General features: G+C 53.8%; 6 protein-coding genes across 6 annotated transcripts; 1 reads left to right on the top strand and 5 right to left on the bottom strand.

Moving 5' to 3' along the window:
- Window positions 1-236: 236 nt before the first annotated feature.
- BO97DRAFT_474777 (putative CUE domain protein) lies at window positions 237-4,693 on the bottom strand (the record flags this gene model as incomplete). The annotated part of the gene is made up of 9 exons (XM_025700351.1): window positions 3,856-4,693; window positions 3,592-3,620; window positions 3,110-3,514; window positions 2,797-2,839; window positions 2,414-2,727; window positions 2,175-2,299; window positions 590-2,110; window positions 372-421; window positions 237-288 (listed from the first exon to the last, which is right to left on the bottom strand). The coding sequence occupies exons 1-9, from the start codon at window positions 4,542-4,544 to the stop codon at window positions 237-239; spliced, it is 3,228 nt and encodes a 1,075-aa protein (XP_025555900.1). The 5' UTR covers window positions 4,545-4,693.
- A 314-nt stretch (window positions 4,694-5,007) lies between these two features.
- On the top strand, window positions 5,008-6,346 carry pex7 (putative peroxisome biosynthesis protein (Peroxine-7); the record flags this gene model as incomplete). Its single annotated transcript, XM_025699643.1, has 2 exons — window positions 5,008-5,324; window positions 5,410-6,346. The coding sequence occupies exons 1-2, from the start codon at window positions 5,161-5,163 to the stop codon at window positions 6,344-6,346; spliced, it is 1,101 nt and encodes a 366-aa protein (XP_025555899.1). The 5' UTR covers window positions 5,008-5,160.
- Window positions 6,347-6,474: 128 nt separating this feature from the next.
- BO97DRAFT_402395 (DUF1014 domain protein) lies at window positions 6,475-7,700 on the bottom strand. Its single transcript, XM_025694491.1, has 3 exons — window positions 7,528-7,700; window positions 7,298-7,398; window positions 6,475-7,184 (listed from the first exon to the last, which is right to left on the bottom strand). The coding sequence occupies exons 1-3, from the start codon at window positions 7,585-7,587 to the stop codon at window positions 6,659-6,661; spliced, it is 687 nt and encodes a 228-aa protein (XP_025555898.1). The 5' UTR covers window positions 7,588-7,700; the 3' UTR covers window positions 6,475-6,658.
- Window positions 7,701-8,171: 471 nt separating this feature from the next.
- On the bottom strand, window positions 8,172-10,930 carry BO97DRAFT_410276 (uncharacterized protein; the record flags this gene model as incomplete). The annotated part of the gene is made up of 4 exons (XM_025696131.1): window positions 8,172-8,597; window positions 8,692-10,312; window positions 10,388-10,740; window positions 10,802-10,930. 4 exons carry the CDS (start codon window positions 10,928-10,930, stop codon window positions 8,172-8,174), a joined length of 2,529 nt encoding a protein of 842 aa, XP_025555897.1.
- Window positions 10,931-11,353: 423 nt separating this feature from the next.
- On the bottom strand, window positions 11,354-13,262 carry BO97DRAFT_452657 (multicopper oxidase; the record flags this gene model as incomplete). Its single annotated transcript, XM_025699035.1, has 3 exons — window positions 11,354-12,401; window positions 12,479-12,953; window positions 13,019-13,262. 3 exons carry the CDS (start codon window positions 13,260-13,262, stop codon window positions 11,354-11,356), a joined length of 1,767 nt encoding a protein of 588 aa, XP_025555896.1.
- A 706-nt stretch (window positions 13,263-13,968) lies between these two features.
- Window positions 13,969-16,699, bottom strand: BO97DRAFT_402394 (uncharacterized protein). The gene has a single exon (XM_025694490.1). The coding sequence runs from the start codon at window positions 16,404-16,406 to the stop codon at window positions 14,160-14,162; it is 2,247 nt and encodes a 748-aa protein (XP_025555895.1). The 5' UTR covers window positions 16,407-16,699; the 3' UTR covers window positions 13,969-14,159.
- Between the last annotated feature and the right edge of the window lie 187 nt (window positions 16,700-16,886).

Here is a 16,886-nt window from a genome sequence, read left to right as displayed (position 1 = left end):
TGAGTTTAAAGGAAGGGAGGAGATGAGGATTTGGGTCGGTTTCGTGGCTTCTGAGATGGGGTATCAGGTTTTGCTTGGATATGGGTCCTGTTCTGGTGAGATGTTTTGGAATAACGTGACGTGGGGTCCGGCTTGAATGTGGAGTTTTGGATGACGGTGTTAAGACAGGGTAGTCGAAGGATGTGCTCTAATGAGCCCTGAATACTCACGGTTACGGGTCGGTCCCTGTTTTCTGTTTAGGCGTGAAGTGTGGCTGATCTGGGACCCTCATGAACATGGCTCATTTGCCTGGACCATGATTAAGATTGCCCTACACCTTGCTTGAATCATGAAGGCGATTTACAGGCTAGACCACTGGCAAGATGACCTACAATACATTCCTTTGCATTAATCCTGGTTTCTCAACTATATCCTCTCTTTGCTTATCAAATGTACATCATATCGCCATGTAGCAAGGATATATGCGGGAGTCTGCTTGCAAAACGGCATGATTATGCCACGATGAAATGCGATTCCATAATCAACCGGGTATTTATACACTATCCCCCTGTCCACCAACAACCGATCTCCCATCTCCATCTCCACTCACAACCCGCCCCCGCCCCTCTACGAAATTCTCCAACCACGGCGCATCATCATCGTGCACCGACTTCCTCTCCCAGAGCGGCTCCCCATCATCATCGAACTCCGCCCACTGAAAAAAGCTACACCCCTTCTTCCCCGGCGCATACCCGGCATAGCACATCCACATATACCGGCCCCGGGTCCCACGTTTACGCTGCACACACCGCAGGATGGTATGGGTGCCGCAGTGACACCGCGGCGTGTGGCGGGGGTGCAGCGAGTCGCGGTACCAGCGGTATGTGACGTTGATGCGGCGATTGCCGGCCAGCGGGTGCGGGGAGATGGTCTGCGCGGGCGCGATGGCGTGCTTCCACTCCTCCTGCATCTCGGCGTGCATGACTAGCAGTGAGTTGTGCGGGAGGTGGATGGAGATTTGGCCCTGGGCGTCTGCTTTGGACGGTGGTGGTGGTGATGATGATGATGATGATGATGTTCGAGGGATTGTGGGTTTGGAGGTGGGACTGGTGGTGGATGTCTTATCCGCTAGTGGTAGATTCTCGGAAGTATCTTCCGATGTTGATGTCGCCTCAAAAACAGCGGCGGCAGCAGCATCATCGGTGTCGCTATCGCCGCTGCCGTCGTCACTTGGCACGATCCTCCGGACGCGAAACTCCCGCTCGACGCCTAGACTCAGGCTCCCGATCACAGCCCGCGGGCCGAGATAGGTCAGTTCGTCCGAGTGGTAACCGACGGCTTCCGTGGGCCCGTCGTAGCAGTTCACGAACGCCGCGTTGGGCTGCCACTCCCTCGGCGACTGGTACTTCAGCTTGCGGCCTCCCGGGTAGGCGGTGCGGATGCGGTGTTGGATCTCGGCGTTGACCGCGTGTTGGACTTTACCTGATACCGCGCGGAGGTGCGGGGTGATCTGGCGGACGGTGGATCGGTAGGTTCCACCGTAGGTGTACTCGGAGGTGTGCTGGCGGTGTTGCTCCGGGGTCGAGACGTAGATGCTGGCCGAGTGGGGGCTCTGCACGGTGCGGTCGAAGAGCTGGAACTTGTAGCGCGAGAAGTGCTTGGATTCGTCGAGGAGCTCGAGCAGAAGCGCGTTGGCTTGCTCCGCGGGCAGGAAGTTGTGGATGATCGTGCACGGCGTGTGCGCGGCGATGTCCTTGGGGCTGTAGAGGTGCAGCGTCTTACCTTTTCTTGTTAGTGGTCTTCGCTTCTTGTTGTTACTGTTGCCGTCTGGGTTGGAGGTTCGCATATGGGCACTGAGGGACGTTTGAATGGCGGGGGCACCGGCCACGGCTCGCTTTTTGATGCGATATAGAGAGGCTTGGGCTTTGATTGTGGTGGAAGCTGTCTCGACACTGCCGCCACTGGAAAGTAGAATCTCCATTAATGCATCTAGAGCCATGTCCGGGAAGAGTGACGCCAGGCGTGCGAGCTTCATATCGGTACAGTCTTCTTCCAAGCAGGCGTGAACCGGCGGGCTCCGGGCCCTTTTTCTGGACACAAACCGGTCCATGAAGTACTTTTCTTCTGATTTCTAGGAGTTCGAGACTATCGAACCAGAAACTATTATATTGATCACGAAAGGATTGGAAGATTACAAAGCCATGGGTGGGGATGTGTCTTATCGCCACGTGACTGCTCTCGATATGACCAATGGGCGGGCACTGAGAGATCTCGATAAGAACTATATCAGAGCGCTTCATCTGTGGATTGAGCTTGTTGGCTATAGAGATATACATAGTAGACGCCAACATATGGCTCCCAGCTTGAGTAGAGAAACTTGAAGATCAGCAGTAGATCTAATAAGCGCTGAAGTCTGGACATCGTGAGAACTCACACATCATCACAATCGAACTGTCCATCCCCAGCTGTTTGCTCAGCAAAAGTTGCACTTTACAGCCTCGCTTAAGCTTGATAACTTCACACAGAGCCTCAGTCTCGTGACTCTGTCCCTTCATTCTCCCATCATCTTGTGTTCCGTTTGATGTCTCTCCATGACACATTTCTTTGATTCCCTCCCTGATAGCTTCATCCCTCAATCCACCCACCCATACCCCGAACCCCATGCCTTCCAACTCAGACCCCAGAATGGAGAATACCAAGAACACCAAGAAAGGACCTAGATCAGAAGTTTCGGACCCAGTCCCCGATCTAGTCCCCGATTCAGCTTCTGATTCAGCTTCTGAAGGAGATCATGCTCGCCACGAACTCCAGTCTCACGATGAGGTAGCCCTACCACTCAAGTCTGCCAGCTCCCGACTAACTACAACTGAACAGAGTAACGAAGAGAGTCTTGCCAGAACCTACAATACCATACTCAGGCCTCAGGCGGCAACAGCATTGCGCTTGGTTCGCAGTCCTCCACCCTTCTCTTGAGAACAAGCACTGACTGATATTGGCTGAGCGTAGCAAGCCAGTCTTGCGGGTCTCATCTTTCCTTACTGTGACACGGCGGATGCCATACACCTTTACAAGCTAGGAGTGACTGAAGAGGTTAGCGCGCTGTTTCTGCTTACTATAGCCTCCTACTCACCGAGAGAAACCCACAATAGGAACTTAACGAAGCGCAGATCAAATACCCAGGTATAGATCCCGTCACGGCCGTCCACACTGCAAGGGTGTCTGCGCTTCGCCGCAAGTGGCCCCTGACACGCGCCGAGCGGATTCAGGAGTTGGAAGCGTTGTTGCTTCACTGCATCTATGTCGAGGGTTTGCCGAAGGTCAACATTGAGGCCGCTATAGCGTGGCATGAGCAGTTTCCTCCGGATCAAGAGATCCCAAGCGATGAAAAGGCTATGTTCTACAAAGGCGAGGCTGTGGATAAGGATATGCTTTGGAATGAAGGGTAACCTGACTTGTCGTGATAGACCTGGCAGTAGAACGTGCGTGCCGGGCCATGGACGAGTGAAGGAACGGAATATCGTCAGTTGATCATTGGCTATGTTGGTTAGCACATTGCATTCTGGATCTTAGCATAATTTCTTTCAGAGTAGACGCAAATGAGACTGCACTCACAATTACAGTCTGGCGAGACAACCCTTACCCTATCACCTGTTATCACCTATCTGTCTACCACATTGAGTCTAATCCTCAGGTCACCAGTAGCTTTTGTAATTCCGTCTATGTCTATCCCAGCTCTATACACTGATCCCAACGCCAACCATTCATCACAAACCAGAAACCAACGGACCGAGCATCGAACCAGCACATCAAGACCACCGACCAGCCCCTTGATAGACCTTCCCGGGGCGATGGAACCGACTCAGCCCACTCCCAAACCTTGAGCCATCCAGCACCTCCACCACCGTCGACAGCGCCACCGTCGTCCATCCAGGATACTCGCCATGCGCCGGGTTAGAGTCCCGCCTCATCCGATCCGGGAAGTTCTCCTCCACCATAACCACCGGACAGCTGGCATACGACTCTGTCTCTGCCCCCTTCACCTCCTCGTCACCTACCGGGCCCTCCCTCTCTCGCGCCTCCCTCATCTCTTCCAGCGCCCGAAACACCCCTTCGTCCAAAACCATACACACCCGCAGCCGAGCCGGCAGCTCCATCATGGGCAGAGCCAGGTCTGCGCGCTTCCAGTCGTGGAACGCGCGTCGGATGGCATTGATGTCGGCTCCGGAATACAGCGTCTCATCACTGAAGACCTTGCAGGCATAGCTCGTTTCAAGCAATTGGAGTTGCTTGGGTGCGCCGGGCAGACAGCGGGGGATGGCCGCCTGGACTTCGGTGGACAGGGCACGGAGGAACAGCGGTAGCATCCGCTCGGAGAGGGCGCTGTAGCTCGTTCGGTAGACGACCGGACCCCAGGTTAAGGCCAGGAAATCGCGTTCGGGGCTCGGGGGCAGAGAGCGGATCCCGGGTTGCGCACCGATGTTGTAGATTTCCGTGGTGAGGAAGTCGGCCGCTCGCGATGAGTCGGATTGTGGGCTTGTCGCGTCGTCGGTCCAGGCGGAGGGCATGATGGGTGATTAGCTGGGTGTCCTTCCCAAGGAGAAGAAGAAGAGAGAGAGAGAGGAATTGAAAGGGGTGGTTGTAATGGTGGTGAGAAAGCCATGCGACTCGAGTTCCAATTTTCTTCACACTTCGGCGTCAACAAAGTTTAAGTCGGGCCCTGATGGCGTCACCGTGACATCCACGACGCTCTGGCGATGGAGAAATGGGTTTGTTGACATTGCGCCGGAGTTGGTTTGTGTATAGGTCCTTGCAGAGTCTCCCAATGGTACGGTACAATCTACAAATGAAGGAAGGAAAGGGGAATTCCAAGTTTGTAGCTGGACCCTTAAGTACTAAGTGATGTGTCCGTGCGATGCCAGCCAACAAACGAGACAGGTGAAGATCGTCGGGGCGCCGAACCTCGGCTTTCCCCTCCACTTCATCCTCTCATCTTCCCCCGCACCGCTTTATCTTTCCTTTGCACTCTCCCCTACCGATCGGTGATATCCTCCTCTTCTTCTATCGATTGGCTTTGAACTTCCCCTCACTCTCCGCCCCTCCCCGCCATGACAAGCCATTCTTGACATCTCCTCCGATCGTCTTCTCCCGCACCAATACGACCCGATTATTCCATCAGTCACAATGCTTCACTTTCGCACAGAAGGCTTCAACGGCTGCGCGGTCAAATACTCTCCGTTCTTTGACAACCGACTGGCGGTAGCCGCCTCAGCCAACTACGGCCTGGTGGGCAATGGACGACTCCTCATTCTCGAATTGACCCCCGACGGCATCGTACCAGCAAAGCAGTACGTTTGACACCCTTGCCCCTCCGATCTCATCCCGCCTCCCGCACACCCAAGCGAAACTAACAACCCCCGGGTCAACCCCCAGATTCACAACGCAAGACTCTCTATACGACCTCGCCTGGTCGGAGATCCACGAGAACCAAGTCCTAACAGCGTCGGGCGACGGGAGCATCAAGCTCTTCGACCTAAGCCTGAACGACTTCCCGGTACAAAACTGGAAGGAGCACAACCGGGAGGTATTCAGCGTGCACTGGAACCTCGTAGCGAAGGACCGATTCAGCTCGAGCAGTTGGGACGGGACGATGCGGGTGTGGTCGCCGCACCGGCCGCACTCGCTAGCGACGCTGCCGACGCACAGCTGCACGTACGCGGCGGCGTTCTCGCCGCACTCGCCCGACCTGCTGGCGTGCGTCACCTCGGACTCGTACCTGCGGCTGTACGATCTGCGCACTCCGGCGTCGGCCTCCAACCATCTCACGCTTCAGATCCCGATTCACGCCGGGCCTGGCGGCGGAGGGGCAGGAGCAATGGGAAATGTACAACCGGGGGCGCCGCCGCCGTTGGCTTTGGCTGCCGCCAGCGCGCCCGCTGAGGCCCTGACGATGGATTGGAACAAATACCGGCCGTCGACGCTGGCGACCGCCGGCGTGGACCGCACCATCCGGACCTTCGATATCCGAGCCCCGCACCAGGGCCCGCAGGCCGTCATGCTCGGCCACGACTACGCCGTCCGCAAGGTCGCCTGGTCGCCGCATCTGTCTAACGTGCTGCTCAGTGCCAGCTACGATATGACCTGCCGCGTTTGGAGTGATCAGTCGCCCGCCGGGGTCGTCGGCGATGTTGACGTGATGCGCGCTGGACCCGGGCCCAATATGGGGGTGGAGTTGGGCCGCATGGGCCAGCATACGGAGTTTGTCACGGGTGTGGATTGGTGTCTGTTTGGAAATGAGGGGTGGTGTGCCAGTGTGGGATGGGATGAGAGTCTGTATGTATGGGATGTGCGGGCTGTGATGAATGGGTGATTTATCTGACAGCGGTGTTTACGCGTCGCTTCTTTTCTTGTATGGATATATATGATCTTAGACTGCATGATACCATTTTCATTTCGACTGCTTAGCTTTTAGGTAGTGCAAAGGGGATTGATTAATTCATCACATTCATTTTCCCGGTCATTTCCCTCTTGATCTATCTGGTCCCATATCTCCATATCCGAGGCGCAAATCCAGCACCAGCCTGAGCTTCCAATGAAAAACAAAAAGAAAAATAAAAGAACCGGGTATATACACCTCACCACCATCACCGCAACACAAACTCAATCATCATCCCGAAACCAATTACTTCGCCAACCTAGCCTCAACCTTCCTCCTCTCCGCATCCCGCACAGCAGCAATCTCCTCACGACTAGCATCAAAAGCCACATGCACCTGATTAAAGGGGTTCTCGTCACTCTTCTCAAACTCCTTCCGACAGACCTCAATGCGCTGCTGCCGACGCAAACCGGGCTGCTCGGCCTCGATCTCCGGCAACCGACGCGCCTCGTACGCCGCATACGCCGCCTTGTACCGGCGCTCGGGGTGGCGGTCGACCTTGCTGGTCTCGCGGCCCGTGAGGGACAGCGCATCCAGCGCGTTGTCGATACCCGAGGCGTTCAGCGCCGCACTACTCTTCGTAGGGGCGTTATCATCCAGCTGCGACAAGTCCAGGCCGCGAGATGGGGCCGATGAGGCGTTCTTCTTCGAGGCTTGTTTTGCCCCGCTGCCTTTCGGCTTCGAGGGCTGCGAGGCTTCTTCGGCGGCTAGGAGGGCGTCGCGCTCGGCCCTCTTGCGGGCCGCTTCGGCTTTTTTGGCTTCGGCGTCGTCTCTGTTTTTTTTTTTTGTTGTGGTTAGTTGAGACCGAATCGGAGGGAAGTTGGTGGGTGAAACTTTTAGAAGGGTTGGGATGCTGGATGCTGGAAGGTATGGATCTGAACGTACTTCTTAGAACTACCCTTCGCTCCCTTCTGCCACTGCTTGTCTTCGTCGGCCGCCCGCTTGGCGTCCTCGGAGGCCTTCTTCGAAGCGGCCGCTTCAGCTTTCTATTTTCATTTGAAAGATATCAGTATTCCGTACTCCGAGCCCCAGGCCCCAGGTGGTATCCTTGTGCCGTGGTTATGAACTGGCGTATTCATGCGCAAGGCGGGGGCGGGGTACTAGGCAAAACATACGCGAGCTTGGCCGGCGGCCTTCTTGGAGTTCTCGCCGGCTCCGCCTTTCTTTCCACCCATTTTTGAGGTCTGTGTGAGGGGAGGAATGTATAGAGGTTGGTTGATTGTAGGAGAGAGAGGGGAGAGAGTAGAATGTGTGACACACAAGAGAGGCAAAAGAAAGATGGAGATGGATGGATGCTGAGAGAAGAGAAGAGATGACGGAGCATGTCGTCCTATCGCGGCACTTCCTGGTCCGGGCGGTGGAGTCGCGATGACTAACAAATACCTTCATGTTTGTCTGCTTTGCTTGCTGTTTCTACTGTAGAAGTAAGAGAAGAGATCTACAATGCCCGGAAGAAAGTTATCTCTATGTAGGTTCTTATTCTCTTGGTGCTAATCTTTCTTCCCCCCTGTGATCTTGATGACGACGATACACATCAAGTCTACACTCCGGATGCCTACATACACGAACGAGCTTCAAGCTCAATGGCACGGCTGACAACAACATAAGAAACAGGAATTCCACCGAAGTATGGACCGAAACCGAGGCTGTCCAGCTACAGTGGCAAACCATAAGTCAAAAGGAGACCAAAGGGTAAGAGACCGCAGCATGAGAGAGAGAAGAAAGACAGAGACGACAAACTGTAACCGTAAAATAACAGCTACAGTTTCATCTTCCAATTTGGTCTCTCCCACATCTTGATGCCCTCGATGTCCTGCATATCGATGAACGGACATTCCGCCACTCCCGTGCCTGCCACCGCCGCTGCACGGTGAGCTTGGTACGCGCTCAGTGAATTGCCATGGACTACCGCTGGGGCGACATTGAGTTCGGCGCCGGCGCCGGCGGCCCAACTCTTGAGCTGAGCAGCACGGTTTTTGATGCGCATCACACGGTGCTCAGTGGGCCCGGACTTGCTATAACACATAGCAACGTATTCAATGCGGGTCTTCTGGATTCCAAGCACATTGTCCACGATACCGGTGTGCGCCGCCCGGAGTGTCCTGGTGCACGTCCTGCGGGTGTGCCAGTCCATCTGCAGGGCAACAAGCGAGGTCAACCCAGGGAGTTGCTGGTTCATCATGTGCTGGTTGTATAGAAGTCAGTTTGAGGCTCAGACCACCAAATGGGCTGGAAGGGAAAGAAAAGACCACTCGAAGGGATGCAGGACGATAACTCACGAGACTACTGGTGTTCACTCCAACGCTCAGTTCAATGAGGTTTACACCCCTGGTGCAGACGAGACACACTGTTGCCGGATCCATCGCCCACTTTTTCTGCTCATCGTTACGAATGACAAGGCGTCGCAGATGCTTAATATGGTGCTGCAGGATGTCGTGCCGGATTTCCGAGATACCGACTAGGCTTGTCTCGTGGAACCCAGGAGCATGAAAAGCTTGGCTGCTACGCTCAAATAGGAAGAGTTCTGTAACACGGTTCAGAGTGCTGACAAGCCCCAGGAAAGTCTCTGTAACATGGTCGGTGTGGATTGACTCCAACTGCAGAGGCTGCACTTCATTGCAGTCCTGCAGCAGTTTCCAGGTTGAAGTTTGAGAACCGACGTTCAATAGCGACAGGTGCTTGAGCGAGACCAGATCGACAGCAGCTTCAAGTACGCACGGGTTCACAGGAATCAAATGAATGGAGAGGTTCTGTAGAGTCATGCCGTGCTTGGCGCGTACATAGTCTTCATGAGACTTTCTTTCCGCGGACGTAGACCTGGTCCTAGTCCCGTGGGACCTGACATTCCTGAGAGCCCACTTTTCCTTGATACTACTATCGATCTCATGCTCAACGGACCTCTCAAATACGCTTATCTGCAGGTCACCGAAACACGCTTTCCAAATGCTGTCATGGTCAACAGCACCAGGATGGTCGACCGCAACGTCCGTGAGCGAGTGCAAGCTGCGGCTCGATGCAAATAGTCCTGGAGTGACAGTACGACTGCTCGGGGAACGACGGGTTAGTGAGGACTGCATTCCAGGCTGGGGGGACTGCGAGTTCAGCTGTAAATATAGCTTTGCTGCTTTTTCGACGTGCTTGAGTATGTGAAGCGACTTCCACAACTCAGAGTCCCCCGCGCTCAACTTCGGCATCGCTCCGGCGAGCAAACCCATGGCCTTGACGAAATCTCTATCATGCACGCTCTGCGACGAAGGGTCATTCATCATCTGAGGGATTTTCTTCTGGCCCAGCTTCGTCTCATGCCGTTCCAGGCGAGGTCCCGCACCGAGAAAGTAAGCAAGGACAGTCTCATGGACGGATTGCTCTAAGAAAACGACTTCCCAAGTGGGAGTGGCTTGGTCTAGCAGATCCGGGATTGTCTGCGGCTGCATCTGGGCTACGTTGGGACCGATCTGGGCGGGCATGAAATACGAAAACGACTGTCGACGAGTCATCATGGAACGCTCCTCCGAGAAGGACAGCTTCAGTGTCTTGAGTGTGGAATAGCTCTGGCCGATGCACTTGGCCACCTCAACGATAGCACGCATGTCTTCAATGTCCAACACCGCCAGAGATTTGAGGTCCGAGAGTCGAGCCAAGGTCTTTGTAGCCTCAGGCATTATGATCTCGCGGTACGCAGCCATGGTTTTATTCGACTCAGGATATAGGTAGTCGCTCTGCAGACCCTCGCGATTCGAGAGGTCATCCTTAACGAAAGATCGCAGCTCTTCCACGATGAGCTTATCGGTGAGCTCCAGTTGTGGAATCTTGGGATAGCGAACGCAGAGATGCTGCAACGCATCGATGCGGCTGAGAGCGCGAAACACACTCGGATGGAGCTCAGCACGTATGTTCCAACTAAGCGGGGGTTCACGGTCAGCCCGAACAAAGCACAGCCCTGTGCTGGGGGTGTGAGAAGAATGAAAGACTTACTCGAAGCGTGTCAGGTTCAAGGTCCGACTCAAAGTGATTCTCAGCAGGCTCTCAAAGAATCTGCCAGGATTGATCAAACTGTCATCCCGATTTGGGCTCAAGGCCTGTGTGGGCTCAGTCTCATTAGGGGGCACAGAGTTGATCTGCAGAGTCTGCACCAAGTTGGCGTACTTCTCTGGATACGCGTGGATGGTCTCGAGTATAGCGTTGAAAGTGTCCATCGACTTGTGCGTAAGGACGACATCCTCTATGCATATCGAGTGACAAAAAAGACGACGATACAACAGGGCAGACGCGACGACGTTAAACTTTCCGCAGACACGAGCCAGTTTGGCAAGCCCATCTTTACCAATCTTCAGTAGTGATTATCAGCGTGACAGACGAAGGTGTATTCATAGGAGGGGTGAGACTCACGTATGCAAAGATGGAGTTCAGGATCTCACAAGGCAGATCCGCGAGACCCGCGAGACCCGCGTTCCTCGCGGGATGGGTATGCTCGTTATCCACGGCTTCACCCCCCGCAACCGTGGACCTGGGTGGCATGCTCAGCTCAGTACCTGGGACTGATCAACGGTGTGCTGATCAGTGAGCTTGAAGGTATTAGGCTGAAAGGGAGACCTTTGAAGTCTGAACAGGATATCTGGAGAGAATGTTTATCGCGAGATGAGGAAGTGTTGTAGACAGAAAAACAGAAAATGGTTAGGTGTGAAGGAAAGAGAAAAGGAGGAGACAGGATGTGAAAGATAAAATCAACACATAAAGAAGAAGTGATCACTAGAGCTCTGACTCTTTACAAGCGGTGTTATGATTGCTGTTTCACGCATCGCTGTGGAGACAGCACCAAACCATACCCACCGACGTCAGATCCAGGTGGCAGACTTGAGAAGATGGAAAGTTAATAATATTAGATCAAGGTAAATACTGTTTACATTGTGTGTACATGGAAGCAAAAAGGGTCATCCCGCCTCATGGGGTAGCCTTCACTGGCATTCGATGCTCAGTTGTGTTGGGCCAAGCGTTCACTCCATCCAGCAATGCTATCGCCATGCCTCCATTCTGATGCATCTGCAAATGGCAATGCATCAGGAAAGGGCCAGGGTTGACCACATGGTATCTCAAAGCCAACCAGGTAGGGCCCGTCGCGGAGGCGGGCGAGAAGAAAGTGTCTCGCATCTGAGGCGCGTCCAGATTGAAGTTCTGCGGGATATATTGCATGGCTTCTGCCACTGACGAGTAGGTGAATGCCTCTTGGCCCGATCCGATAACGAAGTACTTGTTGGAATGTTTATGAATAGGATGATTTGGCTGACCGGCAGTCGTTATGTTGATAATGAGATCCACCCAGGTATCGTTCAGTGTGGACACAGTATACTGCGCTGGGATCGAGCTGCGGTTGTATAGCACCGGGAATAGCTGCTCATTCGATGATGCGTAACTGGCATTGTGCATTTTCCAGGTGTAGGATGAGTTGTATGGTTCAATATCGATAAAATATGTGCGATCAACGTTGACAGCGGGTGCTACCGCAGGAAAAGGAACCACGTTGGTCTCGTTCAGGAAGACCGTGCTGGCAGTGGCATTGCTCCCAACCTCGGTGATGTATGGCTGGGAGGGACTGCTCGAGCCTCCAGATCCGCTGGATCCCTGCTTTTCGTAAGACAGGACAGCCGTGCCATTGATGGCTTGAGTTGTGTAGCTGTTGGCAACACGGACAGTGTAGTCTGCAGCGGGCCGATCCAACTTGACTAGAATCGAGTATCGTGATCCGATAGGGATATTGATGGCATCGACCAGCATGGGCTCAACATAGCGGCCGTCCACCGCGTACACGTACATGGGGTGCTCATCGATGGAGAAAACGAGGGCAGTCACTCCACCCATGCTGATTAAATCGTAACTCTGATACCCAGCGGTCACGCTTAGGACCTCGGTAGGCCCCTCGCTAGCCATGCAGCCTTTATAGTAACCATCTGGCAGCTTGCTAGGATCGATCGGGAATGATTCCGCGATAGAACTAGGAAGAACACATCTATTCCTGGTCAGCCACGACGCCCCGACAAGTATCATTAGTTCTTCCTAGAGAAGACATACCCCATATCAGTCAAAGTTCCATTACCCACGAGAGCTTTTTGGGCAGGTGTTGTGATCGCATTGATATGCTCTTGAGGAGGGCAAAACACGGAACCCTTGCCGTTGACCAGAACGGCACTGGTACAGACGTTCTCCACCCCAGAGTCTTTCTCCAGTTGCAGGACCTCAGTCGAGTCGAAGTGCTTCCAGTCCGATAGCAAGATCGGCTGCGTATTCTGCTCCGCGTCCAGCATTGCCTGCAATTCGTCTGGATTCTCGGCGATCAAATCGAACGGTCTTTCCACGGACTCCGCAGGCTCAATGTAGATTGAGCCATACAAACCATCATCCAGCAGAGCTCTGGAGTGGGAGTGATAGATATAGGTACCATAATCATTGGCCGTCCACGTGTACAGATACTGCTCCCCGGGCTGAATGAGCTCCTGGGTTAATCCTGGCACACCGTCCGACCATGGCGTGCCAAGCTGCCCAACACCTGTGAAAATGATCCATGAGCCCAATGCAAACTTCTCACACCAATATGAGGGGATAAAAGCTTACCGTGGAAATGAACAGTGGTCGCCATAGGCATCGAGTTGTTCACCAGAAACTCCACCTCGTCGCCCTGCTTCAATTGGAGGTGTGGACCAGGGAATTGCCCATTGCTGAGAATCGTCTTGCGCACAAATCCAGCAACCTCATGATCTTCGTAGGTCAGATCAATCTGGAACTGGACCACACGGGCAGACGCCCAATGGGCTAGGCCGACTGACAACAAGGCCAGCTTGCTGGGAGAAAGCTTCATGGCGAAGTAAAAGACACGGAAGAGATCACAAGAGAAATTACACCGGACAGATAGGGAATATCAGCAAAAAATCCGGCCGACGAAATGAAACCAGAAAGAAGAATTACGACCTGCGAATAGCCTCGAACCGGTAGCGATGACCTGCTTCTTCACGGCTTCTATCCGTAGAAATTGTTGCACCAAGATGTCTCGGCGCCGGGGCTCGTTCTTTATAGATCCCATCTTTGTAGTCGACACTGCGCGCGCACACATTATGCAGTAGCTTCTGGCTGTCAATCTTGGTCCAAGCCAAGTAAGGGATTCTTCAATGGCTCACCGTGAATTCACGATGACCTGCCGTATGCGGAGAGAGAGAGAGAGAGAGAGAGGAGCAGCTCGATACGAGCGACCGGGCGTGGAGGTTTGAGACCCGCTGTTGAAGCATGATGATTGAAGACATATTAGAGAGCCCATCGGGACGGCGCTGCAAGGTGAAAATTGAAAAGAGCCTCTATTCGAGGTCTATGGGTCAAATGAAAGGCGAAAGACGAAGGTGATCGGCAGCCGGAAGCATCTATTGAATCCTACTCATGTATTATTGATAGCATACCCGCAGTGGAGGGTCCGGAAGAGCCAGAACGAGTCATGTCAATGTCACACATCATATCGCATGCCTCGCAGTCTGTCAATTATTGTGCGGATAATTGAGTTGTACGATGCACATTTGGGAAAGAACAATCCACTGGTTAACATACACTAAATACATGGAAAGGCTAAAAACAATCTTGGAAGGAAAGGAACAAGTGGAAAGCAGGAAAAGCTTGGAAGAACCACACGAAGCCCGAATTCCTTGCCGCATATCAAATCATCTCATGTCGGTCATAAATCAGATTCCTACATTTACAATCATCAGGTCATTCATTTGTCCAGCGATAGTTCCATAATCGGGCTCAGAGTATCCAGAATTGGGGTCTGCCCTTCGAGCAAGGCGATCGCTCTCAATGATGGCTCCACAGCCGTGTAAAGGGACTTGGGTGGTTGCGGATCAGGTTGAGAGTAAGGAAGAAGACTCTCTGTCAAAGAGCTTTCGACCGACTCATGAAGTTCCTTGTCGGGCTCGGACATTGCAATCGGGGCAGTTGCTGCGGACAAGACAGAAGAGTGAACCCGCGTGCTCACAGAATCTGAAATGTCAGTCACAGACAACGGCACAACTTCATGGGCGGTGTCCAGTACGATACCAGATTCAATGTTCGTGCTCACGAGCTCTGATACGTCACTTGCAGACATGAGCACTGGTTCAGCGACGGTCTCAGATACCAGAGCAGGTTGAACACTCGTGCTCGCCGGATCTGAATTGCTACTCACCGACATGGGCACTGCTTCAGCAATGGTATCGGTATATGGGCTCGCTGGGATCTCAGCGGCCTGACTCACGGAGTCAGTCTGAATGTTGTCGTGGGCGTTCTGAACTGGGTTGACTAAAACAACAGGCAGATCATGAGACTCGGCTTCCATGAAATCATGGGGGAACGGACGGAGAGCCGAGGGAGTTGTATGAGAGGCCGACTGGATTGCGAAGAAAACCACCAGAATGCTCAAAATGGCGATGGTCACATTGCGTCGGTCACTAGCCAGCACGCGGACATAATTGATCAACAATGTCTGAAGGTCAATCTCATCACTCGAGGGGTGAGGATAAGATGGTTCTGGCTGTCGTTTCTCGACCGGTGCAGGCTTCTCCACAACCGGAGGCGACGGTGACTTCGTTTCTTCAATTGTGGAAGACTGATCAACTGTGACTGAGCTTGGCGTGCGCGCGTGTGGGGCTTGGGGACGGGAGGGATCGACTGAGTCACTGCCCCCGGGCACCTGCAGCTGCGGCACCTGCAGTTGGCGGTCGAGTTGGTAGGAGTATTCTTCCTCCATGAGCCTCTTTTCCAACTCCCTTCGGATTTCCGATGGCAGCCACAGACCAACCTCGACGTCCACTTTTTCCATTTCCTTCCAAGCTGCGGCCCAAGCGCCAGCTCTCATTAGTCCGTTGGCCGCGAACACCTTGATCTCCCATTTGCGCCCGGCGTTGCCATGTCGGATCACATGACCGCCACAGTCCGGGCATGCCTCCCCTTCTTCTCCGTCCGTGGCGCTGTCCTCCCTGTCCAAACGATCCTCCTTCTCCGACTCCGTCTCATCGTGCCCAATAAAGTGACCATGGTCGAGGCGTGAACGCTGGAGCTCTAAGCTCTCCAACAATCGCTCCTCAAGCAAGTCATACAGGTCTTCCGGATGCGAGATGAGCACCCCACGCTCCCGAAGCGTCCCGGAGCCCACCTTCTCCTCCAATAGCTTCCATCGGCGCCAGAAGACCGGAGGGAGCACCTCGCTCAGAATCTTCTGGTTGTGATACGCCGCCGCGCCTGGCACCGGAAGCGATGGGGGCAGCAAGTTACAATGCAAAAGGACAAGGGGGTATTCCTTCTTCGGTTTCTGCTTGCAAGCCGACCCTGTGGGCGAGTAGAACTGGGATTTCCGTAACGGCGATGAGCCGACCGAGCGCATGGAGATGTCCGAGTAGCGCTGACCAGCCCGGCGCTTCGGCGGTGTCAGGAAGGCATCGTCCCTCTCGTCCTCAGTATGCATTTGCATCGCCTTGACGGAGCTCGGATTCCGGAACGCGGCCTCCCTCTGCCTGGTGGCCGGGGTCGGTCGCAGCGTGCCGTCCATCCTCCCATGCGCTTGCATGTCACGCCCGTCCCATGGGTGAGAATGTCTGTGCTCGGGCAAAACGGTCGCTTTCAATCCCTCCGCCATGTTGATGTACGCCGAAGCAGGGATTGACGAGATCGATGAGCGGCTGGACTCTCCCGAGCTCATACAAGCCAGGTCCTCGTCCAGGTATCCGCCGAGGTTCTCACTGGAGTGTCGTGTCGAAGATCCGGACGATCGATATCCGTCTTGAATCAGCATCTGTGCGTCTCCCATGAGAGAGCTACCGTCGGCATGATGGTCGAACCCTGGCGGAAAGGCTGGATCGACCGGGGAGGTCGAATTCGGGGATCGGGCAACACCGAAAGGACCTGAACCTGACGAGAGGGGTTGAGATTCCTCTTCTGAGTCGTCTGCGTAGTCAGTAAACTGACTGCCATAAGGATGATCCTCCATTGTATTTGAAACCTTTCGCGGACCCGAAATTCTAAAAAAAGCAGTGACTGGAATGTGGAAGACAAAAGAGAATGGTAAATCCCACTTCGTTGTTATCGGAGCACCAGTAAGAAACAGCGAAAGTTGCCCAATCTACTTTTGTTTCCAAGGGTCCCGGGGTGGTGGATTCGTGAAACTGCTGCCCCAGTGTAGTTGACTGGTCACACTTCTTATCGAGATCGAACACAGAGAAATTGCCGAGAAGTTGAAGAGTGTCAAAGATACATGCTACCGATTTGTTATTTTGTTTTTTTCTCTCTTGGAAGAGAATCTCCCCTGCATCGTGTAGATCCTCTTCACCTGATGCGTTGTTGGCGATGCTTGACCGCCTGGTTGTGCCGGGCAACCACTGCTACTAGTCCACTAATGAACTGGATTACTGCGGAAATCGAGCGACTTTCCCTTTCTACTTTAGGTCGGACTTAAGCACTGCTTTTTGCT

This window comes from Aspergillus homomorphus (assembly GCF_003184865.1).
Source record: "Aspergillus homomorphus CBS 101889 unplaced genomic scaffold BO97scaffold_2, whole genome shotgun sequence".
Taxonomy (NCBI): Eukaryota; Fungi; Ascomycota; class Eurotiomycetes; order Eurotiales; family Aspergillaceae; genus Aspergillus; species Aspergillus homomorphus.
The sequence above is the reverse complement of the archived record's forward strand: the minus strand, read 5'-3'. Positions and strand labels throughout refer to the sequence as shown.

Bases quoted from the DNA above. Each gene is read 5' to 3' on its own strand.
- BO97DRAFT_402395 (XM_025694491.1), bottom strand. From the start codon at position 7,587: ATGGGTGGAAAGAAAGGCGGAGCCGGCGAGAACTCCAAGAAGGCCGCC. The intron at 7,399-7,527 runs GTATGTTTTGCC...AAATGAAAATAG, and splicing joins AGGCCGCCGGCCAAGCTCGC to AAAGCTGAAGCGGCCGCTTC. The intron at 7,185-7,297 runs GTACGTTCAGAT...AAAAAAAAACAG, and splicing joins GCGAAGGGTAGTTCTAAGAA to AGACGACGCCGAAGCCAAAA.
- BO97DRAFT_402394 (XM_025694490.1), bottom strand. From the start codon at position 16,406: ATGGAGGATCATCCTTATGGCAGTCAGTTTACTGACTACGCAGACGAC.